Source organism: Impatiens glandulifera, chromosome 5, assembly GCF_907164915.1.
Source record: "Impatiens glandulifera chromosome 5, dImpGla2.1, whole genome shotgun sequence".
Lineage (NCBI taxonomy): Eukaryota > Viridiplantae > Streptophyta > Magnoliopsida > Ericales > Balsaminaceae > Impatiens > Impatiens glandulifera.
In genome coordinates this window covers 4,635,638-4,655,034 of record NC_061866.1, presented here as the reverse complement: position 1 = coordinate 4,655,034, position 19,397 = coordinate 4,635,638, and the positions used below count along the sequence as shown (strand labels likewise).

The window sequence follows — 19,397 nt, the reverse complement described above, 5'->3', positions numbered from 1 at the left end:
GACTCTTTGATGTTGAATCAGACTTGGGAGCTCATTGAGCTACCAAAGGGAAAGAAAGCACTTCACAACAAATGGATCTTCAAGATTAAAGAAGAACATGATAAAAGCATGAGGTACAAGGCAAGATTGGTTGTGAAATGATTTCAATAGAAAGAAGATATTGAATACAATGAGATCTTCTCTCCAATAGTTAAATTGATGACAATCAGAACTATTTTAAGTTTGGTTGTGAAAGAAGACCTTCATCTTCAACAAATGGATGTCAAAACTGATTTTCTCTATGGTGATTTAGATGAAGAGATTTATATGAGACAACCAGAAGGATTTAAAATAAAAGGAAAAGATGAGCTTGTGTGTAAGCTTCAGAAGAGTCTGTATGGTTTGAAACAGGCTCCAAGGCAATGGTACCAGAAGTTCGATAGCTTCATGAAAAGTAACAATTTTCTGAGGTGTGAAGCTGATCATTGCTGCTATATCAAGAGGTTTGATAAATCGTACATTATTCTACTCCTCTACGTTGATGACATGTTAATTGTTGGAGCAAGCTTGTATGAGATTAACAAGCTCAAGAAAGAGATTTCTGAAAAGTTTGCAATGAAGGATTTGGGTGCTGTAAAACAAATCTTTGGGATGATAATTTTCAGGGATGAAGAAGTTCTCAAGCTTTCACAAGAAGAATATGTGAAGAAAGTTCTTAGCAGGTTTAACTTGTATGATGCAAAACTAGTTACTACCCCCTTAGCTAGTCACTTCAGACTATCTAAAGGTCAGTCGCCTTCAACAGAGGAGGAGAAAAATTACATGGCTACTGTTCTATATGCTTTTGTCATTGGTTGTATTATGTATGCAATTATTTGTACAAGACCAGACATTGCACATGCAATGGGAGTTGTTAGCAGATTCATGAGCAACCTGGGTATACAATATTGGGAAGCAGTAAAGTAGATACTACGATACTTAAGAGGAAATACGGGTCTCACTTTGTGTTTTCAAAAGTCTAATATGGGTTTGAAAGGATATGTTGATGCTGACAATGGTGGTGATGTTGATAGTAGGAAGAGCATAACATGGTACATTTATACTCTGGGAGGTACTACAATCAGTTGGGTTTCAAAATTGAAAAAGATTGTTGCTCTTTCTAGTTGTGAGGCAGATTATGTTGCTGTGACGGAAGCTGCTAAGGAGATGATGTGGTTACAACCCTTTTTGCGAGAATTGGGTCAAGACTACGAGGGAAGTGTGTTGCGATGCGACAGTCAGAGTACCATTCATTTGGCAAAGAATCTTGTTTGTCATGGCAGGACGAAGCATATATAGGTTTGTTATCATTTCATCTGATCAGCTTTAGAAGATGGAGTATTAGCTCTTGAGAAGATTCTCGGGAGTGAGAATCCAGCTGATATGTTGACGAAAACTGTGACAAATGAGAAACTGAAGTTGTGTGCAACTTTAGTTGGTCTTCTTTGTTAAGACACTGAATGGAAAGTCAGTACCGATCGAGAGATGATGAAGTTAGTCTCTAAGTGGGAGATTGTTGAGTTATGGAGCATACACTTATAATAAACTCTACATTGTTAATTAGAGTTTATTGAGTTTTCTTTTTGGTTTTAGTTTTGGGCTTGGGCCTGACCAAAGTTATTTAGGTTTATTACCTGAATGTTTACCCTATAAATATGTGATTATTAAGGGTTTACATGGTGAAGAGACATAATTTTAGAGAGATAAAGTGTGAGGCAAAAATTCTGTATTTTTTCTTCTTCTTCATAGTGAAATCTGGTGGTGGCTGAAGTGGACGTAGCTCAATTTGAGTGAACCACTATAAATTTGTGTCTTCTTGTGTTTTTCTTTTTTTGCATTTTTATAGATTGTTTCAAACTGGTCGAATTTGAGAGATACAAATTCTAACACTCAAAATGTCCATAATTATTAATTGTGCAATTATATACTATAACAATTATAGTTCAAAATTTCAAATCATTATTTGAAGTTTTCAAATAAACAATAAAATTCAAATTGAACTCAGCTCAAAGCCTTACCTATTTTGCCTCATAAAAGAGAGCTCAAATTATATATTATTGTAATTTTTATTTAAAAGTCTTATTATTACTATTAAACTAATCCATTAGGGTTAGAAACGGACCAGAAATTGAAATAGTTGAACTTTAAAATTGTTTGGAATGACTTGTAAATAATTTGAAAAATTATAAATGAAACGTATAGACATATGTGAATATATATATAGCCTATTTTTTAGCGTCAGATAAATAAATATTGAATTAAATTTTAAAAAATAAAAAAGTTAGAGAAAAATTTCACATTTTTAATATAAAAAATAAATTTATTTTAATTTTTCATGTTGATTTGGAGCCTTCTCAACCCTAACGTAAATTTGTCATTGATTAGAGAGTTAATCGACATAGAATTTTACCTAAGACAATAAATGTTTAAGGGGTTTAGATAATTTAGAATATATTTGAGTTAGGCTCCACTCAAAAAATAAAATAAATATTAAGAATACTTTTATTTTAATTTTTAGAAAGTTTACACAATTCAACTTAATTTAAGATATATATTTTATATATTTTATTTTCAATTAAAATATATATCTTAAATTAAGTTGAATTGTGTAAACTTTCTAAAAATTAAAATAAAAGTATTCTTAATATTTATTTTATTTTTTGAGTGGAGCCTAACTCAAATATATTCTAAATTATCTAAACCCCTTAAATGTGTAAGGATTTTAATTTGTCTTTCTACTCTTTGACCTTTTATATGTTAGTATTCTTTCCATCTCAATTACTTCAACGGAGAATATAAATTTTATATATAAACATATCTAAAAGTCATTGACCTTTTAAAAAATTATAAATTAATGCAATTACAGTTAAACAAGATAAAGTATGAATATATGTGAATAATAATAAAGAAACCTTGATCGTAGTTCTAAATTTATTATATTCCTTTTTTTAATTTATACAGTTTTAAATGAAGATGAGAATACTGCTAACTTAAAATTCATAAAAAGGAATATCCAAACAAAAACAAAAGTGGTCTCAAGTCAAATCAAAATAGACAATATTTATCGACCTCTACAATTTATCCCTTTTCACTGTAAAAATAATGAACAAAGAAAAGAAGAAGACAATATGTTGGTATAAAAATAAAAAATTTGATTGGAATAGTTAAGATTTGATACAATTTGTAATCTTTGCTAATTTGTAAGATATGTATGTGTCTTGTATGTTTAATTGTTACTAATCATGTTCTTTATGGCCGTTTAATTGTCATCCTTTAATTATATCTAGAATTTGTTTAGTTTTAATTCTTTGACCTTCCCAATTTTGGAATTTAATTGAAATGGTTTTAACCAATTTTCAAACAAAAATAACATTTGGATATTTGAAATATGATAAGTTTGAAAAAATATGAATTTAATTAGTTTTTCAATGATGAAAAGATATGGAACGAGAAAAATGTCAATTTTATGCATTAAGTTGAGACAAAGTGTCAAATTTATATATTAAGTATCAAAATTTTATTTATACCTATTAACTTGGTAAGAGGTGTCAATTTTATTCAAATTAACAGAAATATGTAACGGATGTTAAAATTTTACCATATCTATATTCACGTGACGTATTCCTTTTCTTAATCTTCACAGTTTTAATTATTTTGCTATTCATACAAATCATAACTGACACCAAATAACTCTTTCCCTGTCATCTGCTTTTACCATCATTTCCCCATCCAACTTTTACAGTAGCCTCCCAAATCACCCCATCCTTTATCGTCGTTTTACACATGTCTACTCGGCTTCCACCTCTTGGGAGCTTATTTAGGTCACTTCCAATGACTAATCTGAAACTATTTTTACCGTAAAACAAATTATATTTCAATGATCAGAACATGTCTTTGAATTCGGTCATCCTCGATTGTCCAATCATACATCTTCCTACCGCATATCGCCTCCCCTTTCACCAATACGCCATCCTCCTTAAAGAGTGAAGACATTCCCTCCGTGTCTCTATGAGAAAAGGCAAAAGTTGGGACCCTCTTAGTCGCAAACTCGTTCATTAAAAGCTGAGCAATTCGGTAGTCCGACAAGTGCCGCTCCAATTCAATCAAATTTAAGAAAGTTCATTAACCGACAATGTTTTTTCCCAATCGGTTGGGGGAGGATTCGAAAACAACGATTTTAGGTTAGGCCGGGAAGGCTTCTGTCACAGCGACAAAAGTTTAGAGTTTTACTGGAAAAGAACTCGGTCACAACGATAATGGTTTAATGTTCGACTGAATCATAATTGGGAAAGACTTCAGTTGGTTGTGAGAGATACAAATTTAGAAATGAAAAGAAAGAAGGAATGAAGTTACAAGGGTTAAGAGGTTGGAATATGAAAATGATTAATGTTTGTTTATGTCTTGTTTGAATAATGAATTGATAAAAGAATAAGAAGTTAAAAAAAGAATAAAAAATAACAGTTATACAAAATTTTAACGGCGTTAAAATAATTCTGTTAATTGAAATAAAATTGAGACGTTTTAACGAGTTAATAAATATAAATAAAATGTTGATACTTAATACATTCTCCCAGAAATGCGAAAACATTTGCTCTCAATTCTTATTATTTTATTAGCCATGTTTAACACAATATTTCATATTTTTTATTCTTACATTATTATATTTTAAATGTATGTATAGAAGATGCTTTAGAAAGATAGCTCTAGAAGAGAAGGGTGGGTACATAAAATATTATAAATAGTAAGCATTCATGATTAATTGATTCTCACTCAACCCATAACCATTCACAGCATTCTCTCTTCCTCATAGAAAAAACTAGAGATGGGTAAAGACGTTGAAGTTGGAGATCAATTCAGCACCAAGGACTATCAAGACCCACCGCCGGCACCCCTGTTTGACCTAGAGGAGCTAACAAAATGGTCATTATACAGAGCCACCATCGCCGAATTTGTAGCCACACTGCTTTTCCTCTACATCACTGTCCTCACCGTCATCGGCTACAAAAGCCAATCCGAAGCCGACCAATGCGGCGGCGTCGGGATCCTCGGCATTGCCTGGGCTTTCGGCGGCATGATTTTCGTCCTCGTTTACTGCACCGCCGGCATCTCCGGTCAGTCACATTTCATTTCAAAACTATACATGTCTCTTTAAGATTGTCTAAAACTAATGAAATACAATTTTACAGGTGGGCACATAAACCCAGCAGTCACATTCGGTCTATTCTTGGCTCGTAAGGTGTCCTTGATCAGAGCCGTATTGTACATAGTGGCTCAATGTTTGGGAGCCATCTGCGGTTGTGGCTTGGTCAAGGCCTTTCAGAAGTCTCACTATATCAAATACGGCGGCGGCGCCAACGGGCTTTCTACCGGCTACAGCACCGGCACCGGACTTGGAGCAGAAATTATTGGGACTTTCGTCCTTGTTTACACTGTTTTCTCTGCAACCGACCCTAAGAGAAACGCGCGTGACTCGCACGTTCCGGTTCTGGCGCCGCTTCCTATTGGATTCGCCGTCTTCATGGTTCACTTGGCGACGATCCCAATAACCGGCACCGGAATCAACCCTGCTCGGAGTTTTGGGGCCGCCGTGATTTATGGAAAAGACAAAGCTTGGGATGACCAATGGATCTTCTGGGTCGGACCCTTCATCGGAGCGGCCATAGCTGCCTTTTATCACCAGATTGTTCTTAGGGCAGCAGCTATTAAATCATTGGGATCATTCAAAAGCTGATTGATCTTCTTCATGCTTACAAAATTGTGTCTATGGCGAGTTTAATGTCGGTTGTTTTCAATAATTGTATGTAAATTTACTACCGTAAAATCAAGTTGTTTTGTGGGGAAGATGGGTTATTTTTTTCTTTCTTTCATCAATAATGTACTCAAATTGTTTATAATTAATTTACAATGTTAGTTCTTGATTTCAAATATATATATATTTTTTTTTTGGTAAGAAAGTCTATAGTTGAAAATAAACATGAAAATTATAAATTGATTATTGGCCTTGGACAAGGTTTCAATATATATTATTCACATAAATCCATATTAATTTGTAGTCATTACAAAATTCTCTTGTTTAATGTCTACAAATTTTATTTTTTTAATAAAGGTCAATGATTTTTTCAATATTAGATATGTTTGATATAAATAGGAATAATACACAAATTAAAATCGGGACATTTAGATAATTTAGAACATATTTGAGTTAGGCTCCACTTAAAATAAAAAATAATAATAATAATAATAATTAATAATAAAAAAAATTAATAATAAAAAAAATTAATAAAAATAAAATTTAATTTTGAAAAGTTAACATAATTAATATATATATATATATATATATATATATATATATATATATATATATATATATATATATATTAATTAAGTATATATTATAAGTATATTTTGTTGTTGCAACCTAATAAAAATAAATATAACACTCTCATCAACTAAGCTAATATAATCTTATATTTTAATTTTAACACAAAATTAAATAAATACGTAATATTCATAATAATTTTAACTTTTTAATTAACTAATATATATAATAATAATAATAATAATAATGCTCAATTTGAATTTGTTTGGTTTATCGGGTTAAGAATTGTAGTTAATTTAGATATATATATTTGAGAGTAAATGAATACTTGAGTCGGATAGTAGGTTGATCCGCCCATAAACTTGAAACGGTTAAAAAAATGTTATATGCATGTTTCGAATTTGCAACCTAAAATAATAAGTAAAATCCTTTAACTAAGTGTGATTGTGATGTGGTTTGCCGAAGAATAATAGGCCATTAACAAATGAGAGTGTTTAAAAAATATGAATCAAATATTTGATTAACCAAAGTGTGAAGTCACGAGATTAAATATCAATTGAGATTGGTGGTTTTTTTCTTATGGATAAAAGATGTGTGAAAATGTGATTGTGATGTGGTTTGACGATAGATAATCGATCAATAACAAAAGATTGTTAGGTCGCGAGATTATAGGTCAATTGTATTGGTCGTTGGTTTACTGATGGATAAGAGGCGTGTGAAATTGTGATTAAGATTGGTGGTTCATTTTTCGAGGAATTAGAGGCATTTAAAAATACGATTAATATTGGTGGTTGGTTTGCCGATGGATAAGAGTCGTGTGAAAATATGATTGAAATGAGCGACTGGTTTACCGAGAGATGAGAGGCGTATGAAAGTGTGATTGAGATTGATGGTTCGTTTTTCAAGGGATAAGACACTATTGAAAATATGATTGAGATGTGGTTTGCTAAGAGATAAAAGACTGGTAATAAAGGATCATAAGGTGACGGGATTAAAGGTCAATTGAGATTGTGGTTGGTTTATCAAGGGATAAAAAGCGTGTGAAAGTGTGATTGAGATGTGTCGTTGGGTTGTTGAGGAATAAGAGGCGTGTGAAAGTGTGATTTAGATCTGTAGTTGGTTTGTCAAGTGATAAAAGGTCGCTAACATTATGAATGGTGGTTGTTTTTCCAAGGGATAAATAGGTCGGTAACAAAGGATCATAAAGTTACGAGATTAAAGGTCGATTAGGATTGGTGGTTGGTTTGCCAAGGGATCAGAGCCATGTAAGTGTGAAAGTGTGAGGTTACGAGATAAAAGGTTAATTGAGATCGATAATTGGTATACCGATGAATAAGAGGCCGGTAATATTGAAATTGGTGGTTTGTTTGCTGAGGGACAAGAGGTAAATTTATGTCGATGGTTGGTTTACCGAGAGATAAGAGAGGCATGTGAAAGTGTGATTGAGATTGGTGGTAAGTTTTCTTAGTGGTTGGTTTGGCGAGAGATAAAATGCATATGATAGTAATGAGGTCACGTGATTAAAGGTCTATTGAAATTGGTAGTTGATTTGCCGAAGGATAAAAAACCGGTAACAAGGGATCATAAGGTCACAAAATTATAGGTCAATTGTGATTGGTAATTGGTTTGTCGAGGAATTAGAAGCATGTGGAAGTATGATGTCACGAGATGAGAGGTCGATGGGATTAATGGCTAGTTTGACAAGGGATAAGAGGGTAGTAAGATTGAGATTGGCAGTTGGTTTATTGAAGGATAAGATGTCGGTAACAAAGGATTGTAATGTCACGATATTAGAGGTCGATTGTAATTAATAGTAAAAAAATATGTGAATGAGATGTTAATTGACCGAAGTGTGAGGTCACGATATTAGAGATCAATAGTGATTGGTAGTTGATTTGTCAAATGATTAGAATTATGTGAAAGTATGAGTTCACGATATGAGAGGTCGATGAGATTAGTGGCTAGTTTTCCAAGGGATAAGAGGCCGGTAAGATTGAGATTGGTAGTTGGTTTGTTGAAGGATAAGAGACTGGTAACAAAGGATCATAAGATCACGAGATTAGAGGTTGATTGTGATTGATAGTTAAAAATATATGTGAATGAGATATTGATTAACTGAAGTGTGAGGTCACGATATTTGAGATCGATTGAGATTGGTGGTTGATTTGTTGAAGGATAAGAAGCGTCTAAATGTGTGAGGTCACGAGATGGAGAGGTCAATTGGGATTTTGTTGGTTGGTTTGACCAAGGATAAAAAATGTGTGAAAATATATTAGGTCATAATATTAGTAAGGAGAGTTGTTCATTGAGAAAAAAAAATATTTGTGGTTAAATATGACCTTAGGGATGACAATAGAATCCTAAAAATATGATACCCGTAGATATTTTTCGGACGGAGTTGGAGATGAATAATAATTTAAACCGGGTTTAAAGTTGAAGATAGGTAGTACAAATGAAATATATATAGGATTCGGGTTCGAAGATAAGTATGTAGGAAAAAATATTTAGAATGAATTTTATATATTTGTTACAACATCTACATGTTCCTATTTATAGACGTTTGATAAATATGGGAAGAATGAGAATAAGGTCATACATTAAGGATCTAGAATTTGAGAAAAAAAATTATGTTTTATAACTCCAACAATTTAGCCTAAATAAAAGGAAATCAAATAACTAGTTATTATAATTGATATCCTCTCGCAAGGAGTCAAACCGAGGCCAAAGTAGTGACTTTGTGAGTATATCAGCAAACTGATCATCAATAGACACAAAAGATACCCGAAACTTGTATTTTTTAACATTTTCACAAACAAAATGATAGCTAAGGCTATATGTTTCATTCGAGAGTGGAAAACAGGATTAACATTGAGATATGTGGTACCAAGATTGTCACAATAGATAACCGGATTGGTTGTGGGAAGGTGATCAAGTTTAGTGAACAATGATAGAACCCATAAAAGCTCACTAGTTGTGTCAACTAAGGCTTTGTATTATGCTTCGGTCGAGGAACGAGCAACATAGCGTTGTTTCCGAAAGCTCCAAGAGATCTGAGTGCTACCGAGATACAACAAGTAACTAGTGGTGGAGATATAATCATCATTATCACCCGCTCAATCTACATATGAGTAAGAATGAAGGGTTAGTAGAGCAATTGCCAAGATGAAGATGCCTTTGTCGCAAAAGCCCGTCAAATAATGAAGCACCCGTTTAAGGGAAGACCAATATGCCATTCTAGGGTGGTACATGAACTGCGTAAGTTTATTGGTGTTGAAGGCAATTTCTGGACGAGTAATACTTAAGTATTGAAGACTTTCCACAAGTGTACGATACTCAGTTGAGAAATGTAGGAGATCACCGGAATCTTTGAGTAACTGAGCATTGGCAGACAATGGAGTGAATGTTGATTTGGTGTTAGGCATGCCTGATTTATGGGGTAGATTAGTGATGTATTTCCTTTGCGAAAGATAGAGTCATGTGGCAAAAGGAATTACTTCAACGACCAAGAAATATGTAAGACATTCAAGATCCTTCAACGAAAACCGAGCAGCAAGGGCGGACATAAGGTTGGACAACTCTGTAGAGGAACTTCTAGTGGCAATGATAACATATACTAATAAATAGAGTGTGAAACCTAATTTTTAGTAGATGAAGAGAAATGCATTTGCAGTTGTATTATAAAACCAAGAGAACGGAGAAACGTGCAAAGCTCCGTATACCAGCGCGATGGACTTGCTTTAGGCCATAAATTGCCTTTTGAGGTGGCAAACATGATTAGGAAACTTTTGTTGATAAAACTAGGGGCTGGAGCATAAATACATCTTTGAGTGTCTCTTGAAGAAAGTCATTGTTTACATCAAGTTGGCGAATGGACCATCCTTGATGAACTACAAGTGTGAGGACAATGCGAATGGTGACTGGTTTAACAACCGGGCTGAATGTCTTTGTGTACTCCCAACTAGGGCGTTGGTGAAAATCTTTGGAGACTAGTTGAGCATTGTACCAATCAATCAAGCCATCTAAGTGTTGTTTGATTCGAAAAACTCATTGTCAGCAAACCAAATTTGAGTAGAGAACCGACTGACAAGTTCCCAAGTGTTGTTGCGGTATAAGGCGTCAAACTCAGCTTGGATAGATGAGCGCCAATCAGGGTTGCGAAGAGTTTGGGTGATGGTACTGGGTTCGAGTGAAATGATCAATATACATGCAATAGTAGCAAATACTATCGATTGATAAAACAGTGGAGGTCCATAGAAGAGAGAAAATTATTTTTGCATAAGATAAGATGATTTAAGAGTGGATTCATGAAAAAGAAGTTTGATAAATATGAGAACAAGGATAATAAAGCCATAAATTAAAGATCTATAATTTGGGAGAAAAATATATTTCTTATCTCCACCAATTTAGTCTAAATAAAAAAAAATTAAATAACTAATTATTATAATTGATAAAGTATTGGTCTGTACCAGATTTAAATTCAAACCCAAATCTTACTATAATCCTAAACAATATTCAGAAAGCTTAACCTTCTTTCAATCTTGTTTTTTATTCTTAATTTAAATTGAGAAAAACAAAATTCAGGAGAAAAATATCATATATCTGGGATGGAGATTTAATACGAGGTACTAGTTGGAAAAGATTGAAAATGAATAACTATATTGAAATTTGGTATAGTGTGTATACAATATTACTCAGACGGATTCCTAAACAAATAACCTAGCTAATTTAAAAATAAAAACTAATACAGTATTATATTTCTTATAAGAAAACAATGAAAATAAAATGATTATTCTTTCGCTGAAGCTGATCATTGATTGGGTTAAGTCATGGGTGGCTCCTCTGCCCTGTTGGATGGACGGTGAGTGTCATTATCTCTTAAATTATTTATGTTTCTTTATTTCTTCCATTTTAATATTTCAGCATATTTAGTATAAGACAAAAATTGATCATATATCAGTTTTTAAAATGACAAGTCAAATTAAAATTTATTATATATATATATATTAGAATTATATTATATAAATAAAGTTTTTATTTTTTAAAAGTAAATATTTATCCTCATTCCTCTCTAGTCTCCACCTCCCCTTTTGTCTTGGCAATATTAATGAATGAAAGATAATGTTTTAGGACGGTGTAGGTGATGTGACATGTCATCTGATTTTCAACTATTATTAAAATAAAAAATACAATTAAATATAAATAATTTTGATATATTCTAAGCCTTTAATGAACATTAAATTTGTATAAATTATTAATTTTATATAAGGTTTGATTATGCTCATTTATAAAATGGCCAGACAATCATTTATTCTGTAGATATTAGATTATGAGCCCACATCCAAAATTTATATTGCCACCGCCCCATTATAGAAGTTTATCCAAAATATTATTGTAACTTTTATTTATTCGCTGATGATATATGAAACGACAATATTGTTATTGATCATTTTATTTTTTATTTATAGCTTATCCTTATATTACTATAATTTATTATTTTATTGTTACAATAATAATAATGTGTATGTATCATACCATAATTTTAATTTAAAATGTTATTAATAAAAAAAATTAAACCTTAAATATTTAATTTATTTAAAGTGAACTCTCTCCATTTAAATTATATTTAATCTTATTCAGCTAAATTATAAGTAAATATAATTATAAGAAATAAAATAAATGTGTTGGATCAATATACATTAAAGTCCAAACATATACAAACATACTTAGGTTAACAACAAGCTTGTGAGTTTGTAAAATAAAAATAATTGGCAACCACCCTGACATTTCAGCAACAATAACAACGCCAACATACATAAACAATCGATACCAAAAATTCAATTGAAAAACAAAATCATAAATAATTACATAAAATAAAAAGAAAACATCTACTCACAAAAATAATAACAAATAAACAATAAGTAAAGAAATTTAATCCGTTAAATTATTATAATATTTTTTTATTAAAACTTTATTAAAATAAATTAGAGATATTTTAATATATTAAATGATTAAATGAGTAATTTGATGATTACAATTATAATATGTGATGGAGAAAGAATTATTCGTAGTGTTCAACCTCCTTTTATATTTAATGCGACTAGCAAACCGTTAATCCAATGATCAAACGCATCCATAACAATGATATTCCTGCAAATGACAATGGAGTTGAGCTTAGAAAACATCATGACACGACGATACACTTAGCCTCACACTAGACATCATCCCAACTACTCATTGAGACTCCATCCCCAATAGTGAATCTGGAATGCTCACAACAACTATTTCATAAGAATATATATATATATTCCACTCCAAATGCTACAGCTCGTAGAGCGATTTTAGAATTTTTGGTGAACCATCCATAGTCTAAAATTCAAACCATATTTACTTATAATCAACGATACCTAATGATTATCCAGTTCAAATACAAATCTAATACACCATTTTGAGAGAAAAACTTTATTATGATAAACAAGATCACCTAATTCCTCATTCGGTTAGTTGGGATAAGGTCAAGTGATACAAGGATCCGTTTGAATTGGAAATTTTGATTATAAAAATAATATATATAAAAGTAATTTGTGGATATGACATGTCATTGACAGCAGGACTACATTTTAACGTCGATAGAGAAATCTGTTAAATTTAAAAAATTTGACATTTTTGACAAGTTTATATACATAAATAAAATTTTACAACTTAATAAACAAATTTGACATCTCTATCCAGCTTTATAAATAAAATTGACATTCCTCCCATTTTTTTATTATTACCTTTGCGCTCTCTGTAAGAAGAAATAGATGAAGAAACAGGACCTCATGTGGATTTTTATGTATATTTATCCCAACACATTAATTTATTTTATTACTTTCTTATAATTATATTTACGTGTAATTTATCTGAATAAGATTAAATATAATTTAAATGGAGAGAGTTTACTTAAAAAATTGTAACTTCATGTATCATCCGTGAATGAATGAAAGTTACACTAATATTTTTGTATAACAGAAAATAAACTTCCAATATGGAGCGGTGACAATATGAATTTTGGATGTGGGCTCATCATCAATATCTATAGAATAAATGTTTATCATAATCAAACCTTATATAAAATTAATAATTTGTACAATTTTAATGCTCATTAAAAGGCTTAAAATATATCAAAATTATTTATATTTAATTGTGTTTCTTTTATTTTAAAAATACTTGAAAATCAGATGACATGTCACATCATCTACACCGTCCTAAAACATTATCTTCATTCATCAATATTGTCAAGACAAAAGGTGAGGTGGAAACGGGAAAGGATAGATATCTACTTTAAAAAACTTTATTTTATATAATATATTCTAATATATATATATATATATTTATATATATATATAATAAATTTTAATTTGATTTATCATATTAAAAACTAATATATGATCAATTTTGTTTTATACTAAATATCCGAAATATTAAAATGGAAGAAATAAAGAAACATAAATAATTAAAGAGATAATGACACTCACCGTCCGTCCAACAGGGCAGAGGAGCCACCTCATGACCGAACCCAATCAATGATCAGCTCCAGCGAAAGAATAATCATTTTATTTTTATTGTTTTCTTATAGATAATCATTTCAATTAGTTATGAGATAAGGAATATAATACTGTATTAGTTTTTATTTTTAATAGTTATCGGGAGGTTATTTGTTTAGGAAAGTTATTCATTTTCGATCTTGTTTCTAATTAAAGTATCTCATATTAAATCTCCATCCCAGATTCCCAGATAACCGGAATACCGGATACCCAATTTTGTATGTATCAAAATAGGGGTATATTATATTTTTCTCTTTAATTTTGTTTTTCTTAACTTAAAATAAGAATAAAAAAAAAAAAATTTCAAAACCAAAAACTTTAACATAAGACGGTTTAAACCAAAAACTAAACAAACCTGATTAATAACGGACGAGAGGACGAGCAGAAAGAATCGTCGAGGCAGTGAGCAGTGAAGTTAAGCAGAGACTAGAGAGAGATGAGGTCTTCGGGACGGAGTGAAGAAATAAAATGTTCATCACGCGCAAAAAAGAATTATAAATAGAGTATAGCGCGTGCAGAAACGCGCGCCTCTTCGACTTCCTTAGCGAAACATGAACTCCCTTAGCGAAACGTGAAGTCCCTTAACGAAACGTGAAGTCCCTTAGCAAAACGTGAAGTCCCTTAGCGAAACGTAAAGTCCCATAGCGATACGTGAAGTCCCTTAGCGAAACATTAAGTACAATTTTTTTTAATTATTTATACGTAATCTATCTCGTTTGATAAGGTATCAACAACAAAGTCATGGGTTTGAAGATAATCTATGTTAGCAAAATAAATCTTATTAATCTTACATAAAAACATTTAGATTCTTCAGAAAATGTCTTTGAAGAAGTGATCATTGAGCTTCAGGCAAGAGAAGATGGTTTGAAATCGATTCGTATGTCCATCTTACAAATCGATTTAAATTATCTTCTCTTACCTAAAGCTCAATGATCGCTTTTCAAAAGCCTTTTCTGAAGAATCTAAATGTTTTAATGTAAAAATTATTGAGGTTTATTTTGCTAAAACAGATTCTCTTCAAAACCATAAGTGATGTTGATATCTTCTCAAATGAAGTCATGATTAACTATAAAAAATACAAAATCTTGACCCTTAGCAAAACGTGAAATCCTTCGCAAAACGTGAAGTCCTTAGCGAAACGTGAATCTTCCCTGAAACAGAACTCATCGTGACCATGAATCTTCCCTAAAACGGAACAGATTATCTGCAAATATCATCATCGACAAGATGAACAACCAATATGAAAACCAATATGAAGAATAAGATGAACAAAATATGAACAATATGAACAACCTCATGGTTTAGGATTTGAAGATGAAAAATATTGGAAATAAAAACATAAATCGATCTGTATGATGAACAATAAGATGAACACATGATATTAGAACGAGTTTTGGTATCGATATGTACGATGTGTTCGTTTAGAGTTTCACCGTCGTCGCCGTCTAAGAGAGAACGAGGAGTAGAGAGAAGAGAGAGAAAGGAAAATAACGAAATAAAAAAATTGAGTATTTATATAAAGAACTTTTTCACTTCGCGAAACGCGAATGCCTTTCGCGTTACGCGATGAGGGTATTTTCGTCAAAAAAAATTAAGTAATCACCAAGGCAATAAAAATTAGAGGAATGATACATATATCTCTACTGGGAGGCAGCGACTGGGGGAGCGATGGTCTACGTGGCGACATGTAGATTTAATAAATAAAAATATAATAATAATTAATACACGTTTTATCACAACGCTTCATCACAAGTAGAATATTCTCTCTCCTCTTATTAATTAATTTTTCTCTCCTCTTATTAAATAATTTCTCTCACTATCTCTACAAATTAATTTATCCATATTCTCACAATTATTATTTTACTCATTTCTTTGATATTTATTATCTCTTGTTTAACCGGGTAAAATAACTCAACAATTTTAATAATATGTTTAAATAAACATAAACCTAAACCCTAAACTCTAAATCCTAAACCCCAAACTTTAAACCCTAAATCCTAAATATTAAACCTTAAACCTTAAACCCGGTTTAAGATTTAGGGTTTATAATTTAAGGTTTATAATTTAGTGTTTAAATAAATTAATTAGTTATAGATGAGAGAGATAAATTAATTAATGAGTGAGAGAGAAAGAGAGATAAATTATTTTTTTTTAATTTCACCCTGTCCCATGTAGGCATAGCTGGGGCATTCGTTGTCCCAAGTCGCGCTTTATATCATTTTTCTAAAAATTATGCGGTGACCACGAATGCAAATAAATGCATCTTTTGGTCATATTGTCAAATTTTTGTTCTAAATTATCTAAAGCCCTCCAAGTGTCCCCAAAGTGTCCAATTTTAATTTGATTTTAATTTGTGTCTTACTGCTATTTATATCAAACATATCTAATATTGAAAAAATCATTGACCTTTTTTTTAAATATTAAAAATGTATAAACATTAAACAAGATAATTTTGTAATGACTAAAAATTAATATGGATTTATGTGAATAATATATAATGAAACCTTGTCTAATAGCCTAAGGCCATCAATCAATTTATAATTTTCATGTTTATTTTCAATTATGGACTTTTTTTTTTTTATACAGAAAAGATAAAATAATATTGAAATCAATAACTAACATTGGAAATTAATTATAAACAATTTGAGTACATTATTGAAAGAAAGAAAAAAATAACCCATCTTCCCCACCAGACAACTTGATTTTACCCTTGTAGAAAATTTACATACAATTATTGAAAGCAACCGACATTAAACTCCCCATAGACACAATTTTGTAAGCATGAAGAAGATCGATCAGCTTTTGAATGATCCCAATGATTTAATAGCTGCTGCCCTAAGAACAATCTGGTGATAAAAGGCAGCTATGGCCGCTCCGATGAATGGTCCGACCCAGAAGATCCATTGGTCATCCCAAGCTTTGTCTTTTCCATAAATCACGGCTGCCCCAAAACTCCGAGCAGGGTTGATTCCGGTGCCGGTTATTGGGATCGTCGCCAAGTGAACCATAAAGACGGCGAATCCAATAGGAAGCGGCGCCAGAACCGGAACGTGTGAGTCACGCGCGTTTCTCTTGGGGTCGGTTGCAGAGAAAACAGTGTAAACAAGGACGAAAGTCCCAATAATTTCGGCTCCAAGTCCGGTGCCGGTGCTGTAGCCGGTGGAAAGTCCGTTGGCGCCGCCGCCGTATTTGACATAGTGAGCCTTCTGAAAGGCCTTGACCAAGCCACAACCGCAAATGGCTCCCAAGCATTGAGCCACTATGTACAGTACGGCTCTGATCAAGGACACCTTACGAGCCAAGAATAGACCGAATGTGACTGCTGGGTTTATGTGCCCACCTGTAAAATTGTATTTAATTAGTTTTAGACAATCTTAAGGAGACATATATAGTTTTGAAATGAAATGTGACTGACCGGAGATGCCGGCGGTGCAGTAAACGAGGACGAAAATCATGCCGCCGAAAGCCCAGGCAATGCCGAGGATGCCGACGCCGCCGCATTGGTCGGTTTCGGATTGGCTTTTGTAGCCGATGACGGTGAGGACAGTGATGTAGAGGAAAAGCAGAGTGGCTACAAATTCTGCGATGGTGGCTCTGTATAATGACCATTTTGTTAGCTCCTCCAGGTCAAACAGGGGTGCCGGCGGTGGGTCTTGGTAGTCCTTGGCGCTGAATTGATCTCCAACTTCAACGTCTTTACCCATCTCTAGTTGTTTTTTCTACGAGGAAGAGAGAATGATGAATGGTTATGGGTTGAGTGAGAATCAATGAATCATAAATGTTTCTATTTATAATATTTTCCTTACCCACTCTTCTATTCTTGAGCTATTTTGCTATTTTTGTTTTTTTAATCATTTCAATATTAATAGAACTCACTAGAATTATTTCATTTTTGTCACATGCTCTTATCTGGAGTAAAGAGTTTAAATGAGTTGTCATTGAAAGAATATTTATTTATAAAGTGAAACGAAATTTTGCTACCACAAGTTTCTTAAAAAATAATAATTGTTGTAAGTTATAGATTTTGAATTATTGTAAAACATTTAGTTGGGGATTGATTTTAAGAAAGTATTTTTGAAATGATTTTAAAATATTAATATAGAATGAGTTATTCGATTTTCATTTTCAGCGTTTACATAAAAAGTGAAATGAATAGTTGTGGATGTTATTCTAATAAAATGATTTATAAATAAAGAGTTTTAATATTTTGATTAACAAATATGATTGATAATAAAATAGATAAAATAAAATTTGATTACATTGAGATTTTTATAAAAAAAAAAAAAAACTTAAACAAACAAGGCTAATTGTATAAATTAGAGAATATTTGTGGCCAAGATTTATTGGACGGTGCTGCCCTATACTATACTACAAGCTAGTTTTATTTTGAGTCATGTGAGTTTTTTAAAGTTTTGCAGTTGAGAATTTTGTGTACTTTGTAACACATTATTGCACTCATAACAAAATAATACAACTTTTTTATTCAAATGGTTGCTTTATGGTTTTTTTTTATTGATAGGTGCATTACAAATACAAAAATAAATATATAATATATATACATAATTAAATTTAGAAATATTTGAATTTGGAGTGAAACTAAGTTAATGATCCAATGTTATTAAATTTATTAATATATATATAATTAAATATTATTTTAAAGAATATTATTTAATTTAAATCAGTATCCTACTAAAATATTTAAGAAAAATAATAGTTCTTAAATAAATTTAAAATATATTTTTTATTTCAAACCCATATCTAGTTGTGATTTTCAAATTGGGCCAACATTCTGTATATATGTATTCATCTTATATTTATAAAAAATTAAGATATATATTTTTGTAATAATATAAAATTTTAATATATTATATAAAAGAAGATAACTTTATTTATTTAAAAAAAGAATAGAATATAATATAAATGATGTATCACATGAATTTATCTAAATTTAACATGATTTGGAATGATTAATAATAAAATTTGAAAACCTAAATAAATTAGGAATCTATATATATATAATGATGCTTAATTTTTAAAGTGTCCGGATTGCCGGGTCGAGAGCTGTGGTTAATTTGGATACTTGGGTCGGATTGTGGGTTTACCCGTTTTTAAATTTAAAACGGTTAAAAATAAAATTAAAAATGCTAGAGGTATGTTTCGAACTTGCAACCTAACAAAACAAGTACAACTCTTTAACCAACTAGGCTACAAAGACTTTATATTTTAAATTCAACACGAAATTTGATAAACGCGGGACGTTTTAACATTAATATAAGTTCAACTTTTTACCTAACTAATCTATATATATATAATGATGCTTAATTTTTAAAGTGTCCGGATTGCCGGGTCGAGAGCTGTGGTTAATTTGGATACTTGGGTCGGATTGTGGGTTTACCCGTTTTTAAATTTAAAACGGTTAAAAATAAAATTAAAAATGCTAGAGGTATGTTTCGAACTTGCAACCTAACAAAACAAGT

The 19,397-nt window shown here is 31.4% G+C and overlaps 2 protein-coding genes across 2 annotated transcripts; one reads left to right on the top strand and one right to left on the bottom strand.

The window, feature by feature from the left end:
- The first annotated feature begins 4,813 nt into the window (after window positions 1-4,813).
- LOC124938864 (aquaporin PIP2-3) lies at window positions 4,814-5,943 on the top strand. Its single transcript, XM_047479389.1, has 2 exons — window positions 4,814-5,129; window positions 5,205-5,943. The coding sequence occupies exons 1-2, from the start codon at window positions 4,841-4,843 to the stop codon at window positions 5,747-5,749; spliced, it is 834 nt and encodes a 277-aa protein (XP_047335345.1). The 5' UTR covers window positions 4,814-4,840; the 3' UTR covers window positions 5,750-5,943.
- Window positions 5,944-16,522: 10,579 nt separating this feature from the next.
- Window positions 16,523-17,679, bottom strand: LOC124938863 (aquaporin PIP2-3-like). The gene is made up of 2 exons (XM_047479388.1): window positions 17,336-17,679; window positions 16,523-17,260 (listed from the first exon to the last, which is right to left on the bottom strand). Exons 1-2 carry the CDS (start codon window positions 17,622-17,624, stop codon window positions 16,716-16,718), a joined length of 834 nt encoding a protein of 277 aa, XP_047335344.1. The 5' UTR covers window positions 17,625-17,679; the 3' UTR covers window positions 16,523-16,715.
- Window positions 17,680-19,397: the final 1,718 nt, after the last annotated feature.

What these genes read in the sequence shown, in the direction of transcription:
- LOC124938863 (XM_047479388.1), bottom strand. Translation starts at nt 17,624, where the DNA reads ATGGGTAAAGACGTTGAAGTTGGAGATCAATTCAGCGCCAAGGACTAC. An exon ending in CTGCACCGCCGGCATCTCCG is followed by an intron (nt 17,261 to 17,335) that starts GTCAGTCACATT and finishes ACAATTTTACAG; the next exon opens with GTGGGCACATAAACCCAGCA.
- LOC124938864 (XM_047479389.1), top strand. Translation starts at nt 4,841, where the DNA reads ATGGGTAAAGACGTTGAAGTTGGAGATCAATTCAGCACCAAGGACTAT. An exon ending in CTGCACCGCCGGCATCTCCG is followed by an intron (nt 5,130 to 5,204) that starts GTCAGTCACATT and finishes ACAATTTTACAG; the next exon opens with GTGGGCACATAAACCCAGCA.